The sequence below is a fragment of the Triplophysa dalaica genome, chromosome 7 (assembly GCF_015846415.1).
Source record: "Triplophysa dalaica isolate WHDGS20190420 chromosome 7, ASM1584641v1, whole genome shotgun sequence".
NCBI lineage: Eukaryota > Metazoa > Chordata > Actinopteri > Cypriniformes > Nemacheilidae > Triplophysa > Triplophysa dalaica.
Genome location: NC_079548.1, coordinates 18,853,966 through 18,873,992, shown reverse-complemented (window position 1 = coordinate 18,873,992; position 20,027 = coordinate 18,853,966). Strand labels below are relative to the sequence as shown.

The following is a 20,027-nucleotide window of genomic DNA, read 5'->3' as shown; positions in this document are numbered from 1 at the left end:
AACCATTTACCATAAACGCTGCAGTCTTTCATGAAAAAATAAGAATTGTCATTTTTAATTTCACTGGGAGTTCTACTGCAATACATTCGAGAATCACCAACCCACAGTGAGTTTAAAAGCCATCTTAAAACATATTTTTGTATGATAGCGTTTGATCAAAGATAAGTTTGGAGGTTTTTATTGTTGCATGTGGCTTTTTGTTCTTAGTTAAGATATATATTTTTGTAATATACTGTTGAATGTTTTTCTTAAAATTTGTTATTGTTTGCACGGCTAACACAATGCTCTACCAGTTGAGCTACAGAAACACGTACTTGATGGGCGCCGGCAATATTGCCTGGTAATTGTAGTGCTGTTGCTGTTGGCTGAGGATCTGGAGCTGCAGGAACTGCTGCTGTTGTTGAAGAAGTCTGGCGTACGACGAGTCCATGAGGGCTTCACTGAGTTCTTGCTTCTGGTCTGGTGGGATGTACTGGTGATATTTCAGCTTCCTAACTCTCGGTTTGGGTTCTTTACTCTTCTTGCTACGGCTCTTGTCGTTGGCCTGTTTGTGTTGGCTTTGCTGCATGAAAAGAAGGGCGAGAATCGAGATCATGGGGTCAGATCATTAAAAGTGTCACGTAAATCACACAGCGAACTGTGATTTCAGGAGACTCCCACAATCCTCCCTGTTACAGAGAATACAGCGAATCTGGAGGATTATGGGAGCCCCTCGAAATGAAACATCAGCACTGTGACTAAACCACAAGGTGAAAGATTTGTAGACGAAACGGTCAGCTTGCAACTGTGAATAGGTGTGACATGCTTGCACATCTACCTAAATGGCAGGAAGAGGAAACAGGACATGGAGAGGGCATGACCCTAATTGTTTGAACGTCCAGAGTCACAGGATATATGTGAAATGGTTTGGCTTCTGAGGGAGGGAGTTGAAAGCCATCAGGATGTAATAACACCGTTTTCAAGATGGCTTCAGATTCCCAAAGTTCACGCCCTTCTGTATGATCTCAGCTGGAGGAGAACAACAGTGACCTTCTGTTATGAAGTAAATATGTGGAGTATGCTTTGAAGATTGTGATAAACGCACCAACTATTGCCTGACCCCTGTTTCTTAGTCATCAGTTTTTTTCAGTTTGTTCTTCTCCACATGATGAGGTTAAGTATTTCATTTGACCCTCAACTGTAGACAGAAGGTGCTGCTGGTGTCTTAAACTCTGCATCTGCAGCTCTTTTAAAACGCTTTCGCCTTAAACACCCTTGACAAGTTGTTCTAAACAAACAGTTTAAAATGACAAAGCCCAGCTCTATCTGCTGCTCTCCATTTGTGCACCGTGAGCAGTATTACGTCGGTTCAATCTGGTTTATGCAGGTTAAAGCCATGTTGTTCACCAGAAAGAAAATGCTGATCATACAGGAGGACTGAGAAAGAGAAAGGAGCTGGTTAAACTGGTTAAACGGATAGTTCACCCCAAAATGAACATTCTGTCATCATTCACTAATGCGGTACACAAAACAGATATTTTGAAGAATGTTGGTATTCGAACAACTGTGGTACCCATTCATTTCTATTGTATGGACACAAAACCAATGGGAGGCAATGTTGTTCGGACATTCTTCAAAATATCTTCTGTTGTGCTCTGCAGATAAAACCGTACAGGTTTGAAATGACATGAAGGGGAATAAATGACATTATCGGTTCCAAAGTTTAAGTTAAGCATTATCCTAAACTTGATCTCAGACACTAAAGGTAATGTAGGAAAAAAAGTGGTTCTTTGGGGAGCTCCTTCATGGTTCTTCAGCGGTTCTATATAGCATCTCAGTCATCCCAAAGAACCGCTCAAAAACCAAGATATGGTTCTTTATAGCACTAAAAGTGGTTCCCCAATGATTGTGAGCAAAGAACCTCTTTTGGTGCCATATAGCACTATTTATTTTTAGAGTGTTTGTTGCCTGATGGTATTCTAGCTTCTTGAACGGATGGCCGTGTTTGCATGTTCTCTGAAGGCAAACAACTTGTATGGCATCAGCCCACTGGTCGGTTCTTAGCTAAGTTCTGGGCTTTCTGTGAAATTCTCTGTGAACCACACAGTGACGTGTTGAGAAAAGAGGAAATTCTTTTTATATTCTCTTCTATGAGGGTGTATTTAATGCATTTTATTCTTGGTTCAGTTTTGGCTGGTGAACTTTATCAGAGTTGCTCTTGAGAAATCAGCAAGAGAAATGCAGTGAGTCACTGACCGCTATCTATGATGAGAAAATAAACACAGGCAGGAAATGACATCATGGGGATAGGGCTGTATGGTTTTACCTTCACGAGGGCGGGTGCGGGTTTAATGGGGGCAGCAGCAGCGACTGGCTGAGCGACTGTCACTTCGCGAGTGTTTGTTTGATCATCTACCGATGCTCTGCTGAGGAAGCCTGTGCACTGGTTTGTAGGTGGACAAAACTGAGATAAAAAAAGATCAAAAGTCATATGGCCGTGGTGTTAAGAGAATGAAGAAAAGGCCGGATGTCTGGATGATTTAAAAAAAGTATGTGTCACACTTGGCAAATACATGTTTATATCAAACCTTGCTTTATTAATAGCAAGTGAACAAAGTTTCATGTTGAATTATTAGTCACTATAATGGATGTGAATGGAGGGCTGGCTGAGGGGCTGACCTGCACGCTGGAGCTGGCTGGAGGTGATACAGAGGAAACATCTGACAATCTGACTTCTATAGGGGATGATGCAGAAAATTGAGACTCATGACTAGCCGGCTGCTCTGGAGAAAGAGCATCACTACTGTCTTCATCAAACTTATAAACATCCATTGGGCAGTTCTCGTCTGTATTGTCAAAAAGGCAAAAACAGGACATAACAAAAAACAAAGATTAGGCCAGTGATGTATTTCCCCCCAATTCCAGTAAAGTTGATGATTAACCATGTCATTTCCCTTTTTTTTGTTTACCAGTAATAACTTCATTAACAGTGGGGTCGACAGGCAGGATGTTCTTCTCCACCAGTTCCATTGGTCCAGGCCTCTGTGCAATCTTCTCATTGAGGTCATCAGCCAGACGAGCCCGCTTCAGTTTCAACTGAGTGGCATGTAAAGACGGCTCAGCCAGGGTTTCTGAAATACAAACAGAGAAAATGTCAGAATAGAGAAAAGCTACACTTGTTTCAAAATAAAGTGTGTTGCTCCACAAGACTTTGTCATGAAGTGCTCTCAACTTCACACCGTCCAATTGGTCGGGCACTTGCCTTGTAGAATGTGCATACGGACAAGTTCGGCTCGATCAGGTCTGCTACGAATTTTATGCTTCAGGAAATTCTCGGTCTGTACATAATGGGAAAATGCAAATGTATACTGTGAATTTTAGATATTACACCAGAGCATATTAATGTACTCTAAAAATGGTTGTGTTCAAGACAAAACATTGCTGTGTTTAAAACATCTCTGTGTGTAGGAAATATTAACCTGTTTTGTGTTACTTTAAAGTCAACCTCAGGTTGTCCCTTTTATTTATTTAAAACAGAATCAACACAAAATGACTCATAATGTGTTAAAATCACAAAGTGCTAAGATTCCATATTTTTTTATTCTTATTACTTTACACATCCTTTCTGAGTTTGAGCAGAATTATCAGGTAATGCTAAAAATCTCAAGATGGCCACACACAGTGTAAAAACACACACGACTTTTAAAGGGAAAGTTCATCTAAAAATGATTTTTTTTTTTAATATGCTTGTAACCATACAGTTCTTGGCCACCGTTGACTACCATGGAAGGAAAAATGACAACGGTAGTCAAAAGTGCCCCAGAACTGTTTGCTTTACATTCTTCTAAATATCTTATTTTGTGTTCAACAGAACAAAAAAATTATAAAGCAATTTTGTCTACAATGGTAGTCAATGGGGTCCAAGAACTGTTTTCTTTCAAACATTCTTCCAAATATCTTTCTCTGTGTTCATCTGAAAAAAGAAGTCTATAGTTTTGGATCAACCTTAAACATTCACAGAAACTTTTTGTTTTACACAAAGTTCTTTATAGTGGAAAATGGTTCTTTAGATTATATAATGGTGAGAAAGAAATGGTCTCTACAAGAACCTTTGACTGAATGTTTTTTTGAGGAATAAAAATGGCACTGCTGTGTAGAAACTTTTGTAACACCTTTATTTTTTAGAGTGACTGTGTTAGTCTGGCAGATACACTGATCTATCACATCTATCCAATATGAAGTCATTAGTCTGAACCTTATGTAATCTTACATCCTTAAACCAAAGTAGAACCGTTACAAAATTAAAATACAAAAATCATGGAAAGTGTACGAAAATATCTGAGAAGTGTATATTTACCCGTGCCCTCTCCAGACTTCTGACCTGCCCGTGAAAAACTGCCGGAGTCTTCAATGCTGGAAAGGCAAATAAATTCAAAGCCTTCGTTTAAAAACCAGTTAGGTGACATGCTATCTTAAATCAAAATCTTATATTTCTGTCCAATAAATCTATAATCAATTAAAGCGACATGTATGATTTTAAAGAAATATGTTGACCCACTTCAGAGGCCCAGTTAAAAAAACCCAGACAGGAACAAATATGAGTATTTCTGTGGGTGTTGAGCTGTGATCTATGTGAATGGTCAACAGGAAATGAGAGTTTAACTCATGCACTTACAAACAACGTGGCTTGATTAGCAAATATATTTTTCACTTTTCTTTGATTAGTCATATTAGGAACCACAACTCTCCTCTGCTGTACAAACTACACAAAAGCAATCTTTAAACATCTTTAACGCCCCAATCCTCACATTAGCACTAGGTAATAATTTGTCTCGAGATTTAGAGCCATGGAGCATTGACCATAAAGCCTGGGAGGTAATCGCAGATCTTGCTGACTAGAAGTGCAGGCTCAGTCGCTGACTCACTCTTGGACTTTGGACCGTGACATCAAGGGCTTGTGCAGACGGCCTGTAGTGAGAGTGCACGGCAGCTCCTGCTGTTCCAGACAAACATCAGCCACACCATTGTTCTATCGCTCCCTTCTTATCAGCTTATATCCTCAACAGACTCCTTTTATTAGAACTGCCCTCCTTACCAACACTCATAAGTTAGTTCACACCCACCCCTCTTCCAAAGGAGCAATCTACAAAATAATGGTGCCTGGTGGTCAGTGTATTTCACTTTTAGAATTAGCATTTGATCTGGATTTAGATATGATGAATTGAGGGGATGATTCAACCAAAATTTTTATTTAGTCATTGTTTATTTCTCCTCAAAGCCTGTGTGTGACTTGTTTTTCTGTGGAACACAACAGAAGATGTTTTGAACGGTTTTGTGTTCAAACAATGAAAGTCATTCGGGATCAACGATGTTTGGTTGCTAACAATCCTGAAAATATCTTCTTTTGTGTTCTGCAGAAAGAAGAAAGTCACACACGCTTGAAATGACATGAGAGTGAATAAATGATTTTTCATTTTTGGGTGAACTTTTCCTTGAAGTGATAGTGAATTTGGAGCTATATCAAAGAGACTTTTGGCCGATTTGACTTACATAACGCCATGAAAGTTCATTTTAGGGCAGGAAAAATTTGCCTACACATCGACACAGTTACAATTTAACCATCCTGTTCTTAGGTGAAGCATGGATACTCACGTGGCATAATGCCTTGGTCTATGAGCTGTTCACGCGTGCGCCTCTGCTGTAGTCTTAACTGCAACACTGTAGAAACAAGAAACAGAACACTGTCATTTTTTTACTAAATGTGTTTAAACTACTGACACCAAAGAAAAATCCCATGCACATCGTGACCAACCACAACTAAACAGAAAATCCAAATACCAGATTCTTCATTCAGGGTTCAACCAATGTCACAAGTGGTTGTCAATAACTATCCTAAATATGTGGTTACAGCAAAACAATTTCTGTCATTATTAACACTGTGACATAAATAAAATTATACTTTTATAGTATCTCATAATTCTGGTTTTCCTTTAAAGGGGTCATATGGCGTGAAAACAGGTTTTTCTTGTGTCTTTGGTGTGTTTTATGAGTTGCCCATGCCTGTATTAGACACGCAAAATTGCAAAAATTAAAGTGTCGGAACAAAAGATGCATTTTATCTAAAAGCAAATGCTCACCCATACCTGCCTGAAACGCCACACCCCCACAAATCTACGTCAGTTTGTGGTATGATTTGACTTAGACCGCCCAAATGTATACTCAAGTAAGGTGGGAGTACCTGTCAGTACAATTGCTTTGGAACCTGATTGTCCAAATATAGTAAGAGGCGTTACATTTCTGTCACACGCTTGCAGTATTCGACCAATCACTACGCACTGGTTAACTGGCAAATCATAGCACACCTCGCTTTTCAGAGTGATGAGCTTCGTAAAAATCGGTGCGTTTCAGAGTATCGGGGCAAAGAGGAGATACAAACATGCACGTTATGTGGATAATAATGCATTATTTACCTTTAATCATATATACACATTGCATTACATCTAAAACAAACGATAATATTCGTTTAGGCAGTGTCATATGACCCCTTAAATAAATCACACAGTAACCAAAAAATACCAATAACCCATGAGATTTGTCAATTTAAACCCTGGTCCATTTAAATGCTATGTCCTGAGATTCAGCCTTAATTTTTTATTTGTTGGAATGTAATAAAAGTATCAAAAGGGACCAAAGATTGATAGCATTGACCTCAAAAGCAAACATATAAAAAAGCTGTTTATAATAGAGATCAACAACAGAACAGCCTCCAAAGTTCTAGCGAAAATAATAAACACTGCAGTGGTCCTATCAACCTCTGGAGATGATGTCATCTAAAGTGTTGGCCAAACAGTCTCCTCTGCGTGTGCTGACCATAAAAAGCGAGATGGTTTGTGTTTTGATTTGGTTTAGGAAGCTCTGGTCCATTAAAACCAAGAACACCAAACAGACAACAAATCCAGTGAAATAGTGAAATGTGGGGTACTATGTACTACACCTCAGTCAGTGCTGCTTTACTGTAATAAACTACAGATGGGACTCTGTGTACACATTTATAAACAAACAAGCATGGGCATGTATATTCACGAGAAAACATGACATCTAGAAAAAAAGGGCTGTGAAAAATGACATGGCGCAACGCCGAACATACTCCGTGGACTTAAACCCCCCGTCCCACCATCATCAGCGCTGGGAGCACAGACCGAATCTGATTGGCTGCAGAATGAGGCCTAGCACACCCAGTCCCGTGGAGCTCCCAGGAGAGTGACCACTCTTGTCTGACTCACCCTGTCTAAAATAAACTGAAGCGATGTGAGAACAAGGCCTGGGAAACCGAATGTTTTAGAAATGGCATGGGGGGGGAGGTGGGGGTTAGAGTCGAACAGAACACATCCATTCTTCATACAGCAGATCGAGCCGACTAACGGCAGGCTGGGTGCATGCTCAGCGCCCTCCCAAAACCCAAAAAGCTTGGAACACTCTGTACCGGCTCATGTTTTCCATTGTGTCTTTGTGCCAGAAGGTTATCTAGTGGGTTTCGATAGTAAAACAGTTATCCATCACAAATCCCCTCCTGTGCCACGAGCAAGAAGCTCTTTTTTAAAACGTTGCGAATGAAACTTGATAGAAGAGGGGCATTTCATGTATTGAGAATAATCACAACCATCATTACTTCAGTACTGCGGTACATGACACGCGTGAAGTCATCCCAATGTTTGTTGAGATGACGTCGACCCTGATGATCTGTGGTGAACCGCGACTGACCTCTTCAAGCCCATCTTCAATTTGTACAATAAACAAAAGCGAGCTTAAATCCTTTCAGCTACAGTTCTCTTATATCCTTATAAAGTGATCGAGTGATAAAGTGATTCACTCCAAAATGAAAAGGCTGTCATTACTTATCCCAGATTGTTAAAAACCTGTATACATTTATTTTCTTATGCTAAACACAATGGAAGAGTTTCGTAGAATGTCAGTAACCAAACAGATCTCATCCCCCATTGACTCCCATAGTATTTATTTCCCCTACTATGGCAGTAAATTTGGAGATGAGATCTGTGTGGCTATAAGCAATCTTTCAAATATCTTTCTCTGTGTTCATCAGAACAAATAAATGTGTACAGATTTAAAACAACCTGAGGTTGAGTAAATGATGACAGAATTTTAATTTTTGGGTGAACTTACGCTTTAAGATTTAATCTTAAAGGAACAGTGCGAGTGCACGCTAAATATCTGAATTTCAAAAAGTACAATTCCGTCAACATTTCTCAAATTCTGTCAATGTTCCTCATGCCCTGCAAAACCGGTAGGACATCTGTGTAAATTTTTTAGTGTCCCCTGGAAGAATGTTGACTGACTGATAGCGACATCAACCAGTTGGCACAATCATGTCGAGCTAGTCCCCATTCACTTTAATAGTAAAAAAGACAAGCATTAACATTCTTCAAAATGTCCTTGTCTTCAACGGAAAAAAGTCATACGCTCGAATAAGACACTTGGACGGATGAGTAAATGACATCATCATTTGTGTTTTTGGAGGGTGAAATACACCCTCGACTTCTCAAACCCAGATGCTTACAAGACAAATTTTGTTATGGCTACCGAGTCCCTTACTAAACTGTTTAAAAAACACTTCAACGCTGACTTGTCTTCTGTTAACATTACGGTTTAAAAATATACATCACCAGCTACACACTTCACTGTATCTGTAGCACTGGAAGAACACTGGAGATGAATGCATGTTAGCTCAGGTTTGGGCTTTGATAAATGAACACACTATTTGGTTCACGTATCATTGATGGGCGCTATCTCGACAATCAATAACTCATCCTTAAAACTATAGCCATACATCAAATAGCACAGCGGGCTGCTCAGATATCCTTCATGTGTCTTCCTGCCGAGTAAACGTGTAAAGGTGTTACTCCCACAGGGCTTTAAAAGCAGATACACTTCCTGAAGTGGGACGATAAAGAAGCCAAATAATCAACAGAATGGTGAGGTAATGTTTGGGTGTGAATTTGAATGAAAACATGGGTGTCATTTCAAATGTGATAACTAATATCAGACATCAGAAATTTGCCGTTATTGCGACATTTTAACATGTATCTTCATGTCAGAAAGTGTCCCAACCTGAATTCACCCTTTGTTAAACCACCACCAACCATACAACCATTACAAGACACAAATCTTTACATTTATTTAATGACATTCATAAGTAATAATCTGAAGTTGCTGTAATGTTCTCACAACCCGATTTAATGTCATTCACTCAGGTTTTCTATCAATGAAATACTGTTTACAAGGACGCTGTTACTTCTCTAAATCCACATTGACAATACTTTGAATCGTTTGACTTTACCCCTGCAGACATTCAAGGTCTCCACTTCGAGGCAGGCCATGGAGCTGAGAAACGGATCGTGCCGTGTCTGTGTCTGGAGTCCCATGGATTGCGGCAGGAATTTAGGAGCGCGGCAAAACAGCGAGAAAATCCCCAGCCAGGAGTATCCGACAAGTTTCCTTCGGCAGCTCTGTCTCTAGACGGTTGGTGTGAGCATTTGTGGGTGTGTGTGTGCTCTCTCTGCAGTAGTTCAGCTCTTGCTGTGTTAGTGACTGTCAGGAGGGGCGGGGCTAAGGATCGAAGCTGTTAACCCTCAGAGGCACTGGGTAAATAAATACTGCACTTCATAAGTCAACTTGATTTGTAAACAAACTTCATTTAATTCAAACTAGCTTGATTATAGCTGCAAGAAAAAATATTTTGGGCAAAAGCAGAACATGCTGTCACGGAACAAAAATGACAAAAACAACCTCTGGGATATTTCTGTTAGTGTTTGTAGCTCGCTGTGTGGCAATAAACAGATAAAATCTAGAGTTTACATGAGATTTAACATTTCACTGTTATTTATGTTTAAATGAATGGCTCTAATAAAGCACCACACGTCTCATGTGGTTAAAGGCAAAAATGCCATTCAATTTGATCTTATCTACATTTGGTGTGGTCTCTGTCATAATAACTGGAGATTAATATTGCTAAGAGGAAAAGGAAACATTTAAAAACAAATTCTGATGGAGCTAATAAAAACAACTGGAGCGCCTGTGTGTGTGTGGACTCATCAGCTGAGGCTAATATAAATATGAATAAAAGGCGTTCAGACCTCAAATAAATATGTGTAAAGATTCAACCACCGTTATTATTTTCAATAGGGGAATTTATTGAAACCGCACAATAAGTTTCAATACGGCCAGACTGATTCAGAAGAGAAAGCATGGTATTGTCATGGTAATGCAGTAAAAGCGCAACAAACCCACTCAGAGATCAAAATATCTTAAGGCAAAGGGAGCAGGACTCAATTAGGAGAACACTATTGGCCCCAAAGTAATCCATCCGAAACATATTTTTGGTCGCTCTTTAAATACGCAAGACATGTGTGTTTCTTTATGGGTATTAATTGGTGCAATTGTTCTGGTAAATGACATTTACTCAATGCAGAACTTCTATATAGAATACTTGTCAGTTGTGATTATTCTCTCAACAGGTATCGGCCCAGCTTTAGTTGAAACCAGTAACTTTGTATTGGCACCCAATGTATTATTGCTCCTGTATGACATATCGCTTTTTGCTCCCTAAACTCTTTGTAAGTCGCTTCGGATAAAAGCGTCTGCTAAATGACTAAATATTAATATATTTATGAAAGCTGATAAAGAGGCAAAATCATTTCTTGTTTTGGGACTCATTATTTACGAGTGGGTCTCTTTTATCACTGGATATTTATGAATCGGTTTCTTGTACATTATGTTCTTATTATGACAATGTGCACCAGCGCCATAATCGAATTCATTTTAAACCAAACATAAATTAAAATCTTGCTGTAATATTTTTGGTCTTAATACAGTACCATGCAAGTCCTATACACATCACCAAAAACTTTAGTCATTTACAAACCAAGTTAAACATTTATAGTCATTTACTGTAATAATTAAAGGGTGCAATGTGCAATTTTTTGGAGGATCAGTTGACAGAAATGCAATATAATATACATTTTTCTTTAAGGGTGTATAAAGACTTAACATTTTGAAGCGTTATTTTTTTATTATCTTAGAACGAGCTTTTTCTATCTACATACACCGCGGATCCCCTCACATGGAATTCACCATGTTGTTTCTACAGTAACCCTAAATGGACAAACTGCTCTACAGAGCACATTTCGTAAATACGTTACCTCCTTCGGCAAAGAAACAAAAACGTGACGACATCTTAGTTCTGTGTCAGCCACCGTAATGCTTAAAAAGGGAGGGGTGGAGTGAGACGTTGGTTGCACCATTAGAGGCTGCTAAATTTCACACGCAGTACATCCAAGTAAAACTTATTTAGTCCAGAGAGATTTTTGATCTTCTGGATTTCTTCCGGATTCAGTTTTTCCTGTAATCTCAGACTGAATCGATGATGGTTAAATCAAACAGTTTGTTGTTTACGCTATAGAGCACATTGTTCATCCAAAAATCTCTTTTTACCATTAAAGTTAATCATAAACAATGTTTATAAATAATATATATTTATATTGTATATAATATATATATTCAATATATATATTGTTTTTTCCTCCTGACACACTAAAGTCTTGCATAAGGCTTTATAAGTACAATACAGAGTATCATTTATACCAGAACTCAAAATATCTTGTATAGTTGTTGCAAACAGTAATCACAGAAATAAAATAAAAAATATTAGGGTCAGCAGACAAACGGGGTAAATCCGAGGTCATATTAAATATGAAAGTCTCAGAATCGAAACTGTGACTCACTCAAGATAACCTGTCTGAGAGAACTGCTGATTAATTCAGAAAGTAAAGACGGTTGTATTGTGGGCGCTAAAGTACAAACATGTCTGCTGGTGTCTCGGTTTCCTTCCTTTGTACATTAAATTGCCCAGTGCCCCAGGACACGCTGACATTCTCAAAGGCAGAGATGTCCATGGGGAGTTAGATGAACTCAGACTGTAACAGGACGGATGTAAACGGGTTGTTCGGGAAGGTTCAGTCCCAACTGCCCACATGACCACTCCTTTTGTGCCTTCTCATAAGCATTTACATACCAGTAAAACATTCTCAGACTGAATCTTTTGGCTTTGTTTGTGAGAGCCAGACATATCGACCAGTGAAGGTTAAGGCAAGATGATAAAATCACGAAAATCAGCGGTCGACGTTTATCTGAACCGCTGAGTTCCGACAACAGCAGCAACACAAACCTGAACCTTCCACAGTATCGGACACTTTCGTCAATTATATTTGACGCACAAATTAGTTTACCAGTTGTGTACTCTAAATGTGAGCCAAGAACACTTTGGAAAAGAGTTAAAGAGCGCGTGTAAGCCGTGATTATACGTTGGCTCTCAACATTCAATTCCTGCGTAATTCCCCACATCTTACCACAAACAAATTTCTCAACAGTCTGGCAGTCCTTATTTTCTCAGTGTCAAACTCGGGCGGCAGCTTAATGGATGAGGAGGAAATAGGAGCTTGGGAGCGAAGCTCTGACCTGAGGGCACGACCGATCGGGCTCACTCACCGTTCTTGCGCTCTTTAAGGGGTGGAAGACTCTGAGTGGGCAGCAGGGACAGCTCCTTCATGTCATGGGTCACAGCATCACTCCGTGGGCTTGGCACCAGGACGCCCGAATCCCCCTCCACTCCCAGACTCTCCCGGGGTTCCATATCTCTATGGGGGAGAGTGTCTGTCCCTGGAAACTTCCACGGCGGTACAGGCAACTGGCTGGGACCTCGGTCTGCTAGAAAGAAACAAAAGGCATTAAGTGTTTTGGCAGCTTTTATAAACACAAGAAAGTTGTTGTTGTCGGGGCGTGGTGGCGAATCAAATGTACGTGTAAGGAGACCGACTGTTCATCAACTGGGCTTAGCGGTTCGTGTCTCATATTGCCAAGATCCCAAACAAATCATTTGATAAACCCACAAGAGAAGGATGAAAGCTGGGGATGTAAACCCAAGAAATGCTCTTGTTTCAGAGCTTCCTCGAAACGCTAGACACGAAATGTTGCCAGTCAATCTCCCCCCAATCTTTTCATACTCCCATGTTTTTAATCATATAAGTTTGATGGTACTTCCAGTAATCCCCATGAAAAAAAAAATAAACTACGGCCAATGTTTAAAGTGCAAGTAAGTCGAGATGTGGCTATAATCCAATACACAGTATATGGGAGTATATCCAAGCAGCAAGTCCGGCCAGCTGTTTAATGTGTTATTCTGACAGATGCTCCCTGCGCAATGTGATCTACATTGTGTTGCCGAAGGACCACTTAGGATGCATGGAAGTAATATCTATACGGTCTTATTTAGCAATAAAAATATACACTTAATGGTGAGGCGCTATAAAACGTACTTTGAATGAACAAATGGGTCTATATCATAAATTTGCAAAAAATAATGGCAAGTTTTAAATATCGTATAATCGACAAATCAGGAATGTAGTGATGGTAAGTGGCCATAACTGAAATTGAAAAACCGCCCTGCTGCAATTTACCATTCAGACAGACGCTTCTACATACAATATCAAGTTGCAGACAGCTTCCAAAACAAACACTGAAACATTCTCATAAAACAAATACTCTGTATCATGCGTGATGTTCGTTTCGAAACGAAACTTGGTTCTTCTTCCAGAAGACTGGAATTCAAAACAGAAGACAGATTGACTAATGGAAGAGAGGCAACAGGTATCCTGCAATGCGAGCGCTACTGTCAAAGACAAATCCTGCACTTGGCTGCTTCTCCCTCCATGCCAAGCTGAAGACAAAGTGGATTTGGCTTGGCAAAACCACAGATATGAGCCTGTCTGGAGAGCTTCACAGGGAGGATTTTCTCTTTGTGGAAGGATGGAGATTTGCCTGTGTGCGGCGTGATGGACTGGCCAAATAAAAGGGATTTTACAAAATGTTTTAAATGAATCATATGAATAACCCTGTAGCAATTTCATCTTGTTCTTACTAACTTACAAAAAATAAACATTCCAAACAACATTGGTAACTATTGTTATGAACCTACAATAAAGTGCAAGACAAGTAGCTGTTTTGGTCTTCAGATGGGCTTTAAACGACACGAGAACTAACACAGATACATCCCTTTGGGCCCGTGTTTATATTTTGAGCTGTGTTTCACAATCACAAGCGTTCAAAAACATCTGCCGCCCACTGTTGTAGCTAAGAAAAACTAGCTTCTATATTACTCTCTGTTTATAAATGCTCTCCTTTTACTTCTACATCATTGTAAAATTCAATGCTTACGAATACAAAACATGTTTTATAAGACCAAGTAGTTGAAGAGTTACAGCAATCCTTCAGAAGATGGCGATCTGGTCCTCATTCACGTTAATGATGTGCCTTTGAAACATGCCTGATAATATTCTTAATCTTATTGATAAAAAACAAGTTGGACCATGTATCTGTAAGCATTATGATAACACTCCCTTGGAATTTAATTTTCCTTTTGCTTTCCTTTAAAAAAATCTTGAAGAATCTGTCAACAAGATTAAGCCGATAAAATGCTATCCAACAAATATGAACAAAATGTCTACAGTTGCTGAAACAAAATAACTTTTATTATGATTTGTTTGTACCTGTCAGAGCAGTGCGTCAGGGAGGGCTCGCTGTCTTCCTGTTGAATATCACTAGGTCATGGTGTCTCTAAAAAACAGAGGAAAAGTGTGACTTTAATTAAATTCAACTATATGAGCATTCCCATTTTTACAATTATCCATGGGTGAGAGAAGAATCGTTCATCCTCATACGGCTGTGAAACCGCAGTGAAGCAGGCACGCGAAGGACAGGCTAGTTTGCATCTAATCAATGCAGTTGCTGTGGAAACAGTAATCTGCTTGTGTACTGTTTAATGGCTGAACAATAGCATGAAAGATATTTATGGATGTGTGCCACTCTACAGAAGAGACCATCAAGAGATATTGAAAACAACCTCATGAGGGATCTGATCCCTAGCATTCATATCAATGAAGCACATGACAAATATTTACCTGGTGTCCCTCTCTTCTAAACATCTAAAACACTGTGCGTATCTTTATTTATAGTTTTTGTAAAACCGAGCTACACAATTTAAAAGCTGAAAATGCTGCTTAAAAGCTTGTACGACTTTCTAATGGAACGCATGGAAAATGATGCTGGACGAGAATTTAGGGATCGATACATTCCCCAGGGATCGTACAGTTTTTTTTCCAACATATAAAACTATTTTGTAACAACTTTTCTAAGTCATTATTGGACAATTCTCCCGAAAAAGCATGCTTTGGTTCAGCCTACCCCTCCCCCCTGGACGCATGGTATGTTTTCAGAAACAATCGTAAGGCTGTATCTATCTTTTATAAATGTGTTCAAACTAAATACTCTTCGAAGATACGACGTATGCAATACTACTCTCTATAGGTACTCAAGATTAATATGAGATTGCCAGAAACCCTGTGTGTTACACCCGGTTTAAAGAAATATCAACATATCGACGTCTTCCAAGATAGCAGTAAACACAGCAGCCCCTGCTGATCAAAACATGTATCGCGATTCAATTAAAATCTCAACGAACTTGAATCATCACATATTATAATCGATTTTCAGCAACTGTGAATCATTACTTCCCTACCATGGACAAAAAACCACAGCATCAACAGAATTTGTAACTATTTTATGAGCTGGCTGATTTGTAAGACCGTTTTCATAGGATTTGTTTTCGTACCAGTGACGTTAGGCTTAGGGGTGGGGCTTCAGTATTTTTCTAATAGTATGTTTTTGTATAATGGACTATGCATGATCACTCCGCCGTTTAGCTCTCCTCATGAATCAATAGTTTCTTGTTTTTCACTGACATATCTTTTAAGCGTTGAGGACTAGTGCTGCTTTGAGCCTAAATTATTCAATATAAGTAAAATACTCAAGTACTGCTAAAAGTAGATACACTAAGACTTTTATGACTTGTAACTTGTAATGGAACAATTTTCACTGCAAGGTCTCTGTAGTTTTACTCAAGTATGGATTTCAGGTACTCTTCACACCTCTGACGTTGTGTCCAAATGGATGACGTGTTCACTCAAGATGCACCTTGGATTATGTTCAACGACTAAGTCAAATTATCCACACACTTCATCCTATAACAACAGGGGAAAGGCTTCAACCTATACGTTTCAAGCTACATTGACAAATATAAAAAAAATCTAAGTATACATACTCGAGGCTTGATCACAGAGACACTCAACAATGCTCTGCAGTAGTGCTGTTGGTTGGGTGAAATTCGACCATACCATACATTGCTTGATCAGAAATGACCTCAGTGCCAAGAGAGCCGAAGTGGCTTAGCTGGTTAAGATTTTTGCGGGCATTCGTCACCACACTGTGTGCATATAGTTTATTCACACCATTCAAATTGATATGAATTTATAAGAGATCAGATTTCAAAAATCATGGCTGTCAACTTTTTACATTTTTAGACAGACACTGAATCTGACAATACAAAAGCACCACCAAAAAATGTAAAACTCCAAAAAAGGGCAAAACATTAGAAAGGAATGTGTTTTGTAGTTTTAGTCGTACAAAATTCTTATTTATCCCTTTACGAAATGGACCACATAGACTTCAATTCTTTGGACACAAAACCACAAAGACATTTCTCAAAATATCTTCTTTTGTGTTCCACAGAGGAAAGAGTCATACACAGGTTCTGACCCAACTTCCCAACTTCCTCATTCATTAGAAAATCATTACCGCAGACCCCTTTGCTTATCAAGCCATTTCACAGGGTCTTTAAGTCTTTCACCATCTCCCACATCCACGACTGCTTTTAATTTCCAATAGGAATGGATACAATATGCTACTAAATAACTGAACTAGAAAACTTTATGTTTAATGAGTTAGGCAAAAACCATTTTCTATGGAAAGCATGACAAGCAGATTAAGTGACTCAGTAAGCACTGTGATGTTGTTATCTTCTGCAAATTAAAAACAACAGGCTGATGAATGTCTTGACTCTTCCAGGCACACAAGCCTCCATGACTGACTTAAGCCTTGGATTGCTTTCTTAGCTGCTCGAATTCCCTGCTTTCAATCTTATTCGACAGAGTTTAAAGACTTTCGGCTGTTCTCGCTGAAGATCACCATTAAGCCCCTCTCAGTGACACTGGAAGAATTCATCTTAGTCCAGCACTGTTTCGAAACCTCAAACAGAATTACGTTCACGATTCTGCGAAGGGAAACTTGGGCCAGTCGGGGACACCATCGGAGCGCCTGCTGCAGCTTGACCTGTGTTCATACACACATCATCGCTAGTAGGTACTTTGCGTTGGGACAAATTTACACTCCACCTAGAACAGGAAGTGTAGCTATGCATGATTGACCACTTAGTACAAACAACTTACGTCTCCCTCAGGAAATGGACTGTGACTGCAGGGTTAGGCTCGCAAACATGCACAATCACACATTGTAATACACTTTCAGTTTCAACCCGATCTGAACCACAAATTGCTTAACATGCAGCATTCGACAGTTACGTTAAATGGAAAAATCCCTTGTGTTTGTTTGACTAGTTTGCAATTGTTCCGTAAAGACCAAACGGCGTTTAGAAGAACACATAATAGCCGTATTACAGCATTACTACACAATGAAAACTTCAACCCACACAAACAGTGAATGACTCATCCACTGTGAACTGGAGGGGGTCAGCTGTGCTGCTAAATTTAGCTGTGAGACCAGCCAGAATAAGCATCTGGGATAAAAATGAAACCGCTCCGATGCTTTTCCATGTATTTGCAGAGAGCTCAAGCATCAGGCGTCAGCAGAAAGAAAACACCAGCTTGAGTGAGGAGAGGAGAGAAAGGGGGAAAATTCCTTTGCCATTCCCCAAAATGATCCCACATTTTAACTTTCCCAGAGAGCCAACTGATTCCCAGGGGACCGTCCCGGAGCGGACTGCACAGGCCCTTTGCCCCTCATCCAACTAGCCCAGCAAAATACTCAGCGGGGAGTCAGTATTGAGCACATCACCTAAACCATAAACCAAAACAGCCTATAAGAATCAGCTAGATTTCATTTAAACTAAAGACAAATTCGGAGATATTGAAAAATCACTGATTAATAAATCGCATCCAGAATAAAAGTTTATGTTTACATTATATTTAGATCTATGCATATTTACTTTGTATTCATAAACACATACATGTTTATATTTAGGACATATTTGCATGTATATATCGTATGGCTGTCCAACGATTAATCGCGATTAACTGCATCCAGAAAAGGTTTGCGTTTACATATACACTCACCTAAAGGATTATTAGGAACACCTGTTCAATTTCTCATTAATGCAATTATGGTGGTAGTGTAACGGTGTGGGGGATGTTTTCTTGGCACACTTTAGGCCCCTTAGTGCCAATTGGGCATCGTTTAAATGCCACGGCCTACCTGAGCATTGTTTCTGACCATGTCCATCCCTTTATGAACACTATGTACCCATCCTCTGATGGCTACTTCCAGCAGGATAATGCACCATGTCACAAAGCTCGAATTCGTTTCTTGAACATGACAATGAGTTCACTGTACTAAAATGGCCCCCACAGTCACCAGATCTCAACCCAATAGAGCATCTTTGGGATGTGGTGGAACGGGAGCTTTATGAATCCCACAAATCTCCATCAACTACAAGATGCTATCCTATCAATATGGGCCAACATTTCTAAAGAATGCTTTCAGCACCTTGTTAAATCAATGCCACGTAGAATTAAGGCAGTTCTGAAGGGTGAAAGGGGGTCAAACACAGTATATGGTGTTCCTTATAATCCTTTAGGTGAGTGTATATGTCTGTGTACAGTGCATATAAATGTTGAATGATAAAACATACACATACATGCACATATTTAAGACTGAAAAATGATTCAACATTTAAATAGATAATTAAATATAATAAAAAAACATCCTGTTTATTATTCAAGTAAATAAATATATATTATTAAATTAAATAAATATATATATTAAGGAAATACATGTATATAATTATATGTTTTTCTTTATATATACAAAATGAATATCCACAGTGCACAGACATATATTATGCAAACAGACTTTATTCTTGATGCGATTAATCACGTTTAACCGTTGAATGACACATCTGAGGTATTATTCATTTTAAACACTGCCGTCTCATTTCCTTGCCTATATGCGATTACTTCTCCAAATCAACTTCATGCTTTCACAACAACATAATTCAGCGTGCATTGTGTTTTTAAATAAATTACATTTCCAAGAAACTTGCTATTTAAAAAAAAAAGATTTGCCAGGACAAGAATTTTTTGTAAGTATGATTCATGATCCCATATCATTTTCATGAGGCAACAATGGGGCAAACAATGACCTAAACTTGTTGATCATTTCAAACAATAGCCAAAGTGAAGAAATAAGTGCTTTCATAGTGTTCTCTTTTGTATTGGGATAAATAAAAGAATATTGGAACCAGACGTCAGTGCCACAGAGTTCCTACTCTGGAACAATGACAGCTACTGACATTAAATTCATACCGGCTGGAACTTCAGTCCCATTCTCTAATACACTGAGGAAGATTTAGAAAACTGAGAATATGATCTTGTAAAAGGACCAATGTGCAGCTTCCTAGTACACAAATTTGTTGACTATTAAATCCGGTCGACATGCATCAAGGCCTGTGAGGTCACAACGAATGACGTCTCAGTGGAATGTGACTATGTATGAGCAGTGTAGAATTGTAACCCTTACCAGAAAGTTGTTTAAAACTTTAGAGAGTTTAACGGAAAAGCGATAACAAAAAAAGCAATGATTTCATTCCTGTTTTCGAACTTTCCGAACTTCAGTTCAAATGCACAAAATAACATTTACCCAGTGATTACAGGTAACGATAACAATGTTAAAGACTCAAGCTTTAAATCAAACAGGCGACGCAGCAGACTAAGAAAACAATGTCCAGACCTCCAGGGACTATGCTTAAAGTCACTATAAATACCAGGACCTCAACCTCTCAAGTCCTGCTT

The 20,027-nt window shown here is 39.1% G+C and overlaps 1 protein-coding gene across 3 annotated transcripts in view; it reads right to left on the bottom strand.

The window, feature by feature from the left end:
* Window positions 1–20,027, bottom strand: part of mrtfbb (myocardin related transcription factor Bb) — a 30,561-nt gene that overhangs the window by 8,681 nt on the left and 1,853 nt on the right. Inside the window, exons 2-10 of one of the 3 annotated variants that reach the window (XM_056753239.1) lie at window positions 14,598–14,664; window positions 12,541–12,759; window positions 5,632–5,697; window positions 4,337–4,392; window positions 3,242–3,317; window positions 2,949–3,110; window positions 2,659–2,825; window positions 2,306–2,443; window positions 315–562 (exon numbers count right to left, since the gene is read on the bottom strand). In XM_056753239.1, coding sequence (XP_056609217.1) covers window positions 315–562; window positions 2,306–2,443; window positions 2,659–2,825; window positions 2,949–3,110; window positions 3,242–3,317; window positions 4,337–4,392; window positions 5,632–5,697; window positions 12,541–12,685 — 1,058 coding nt within the window. In that variant the 5' untranslated portion in view covers window positions 12,686–12,759; window positions 14,598–14,664. Of the gene's footprint in view, window positions 1–314; window positions 563–2,305; window positions 2,444–2,658; window positions 2,826–2,948; window positions 3,111–3,241; window positions 3,318–4,336; window positions 4,393–5,631; window positions 5,698–9,334; window positions 9,540–12,540; window positions 12,760–14,597; window positions 14,665–20,027 lie in introns of those variants that run through there. The other 2 variants (XM_056753240.1, XM_056753241.1) reach the window with 2 other exon arrangements.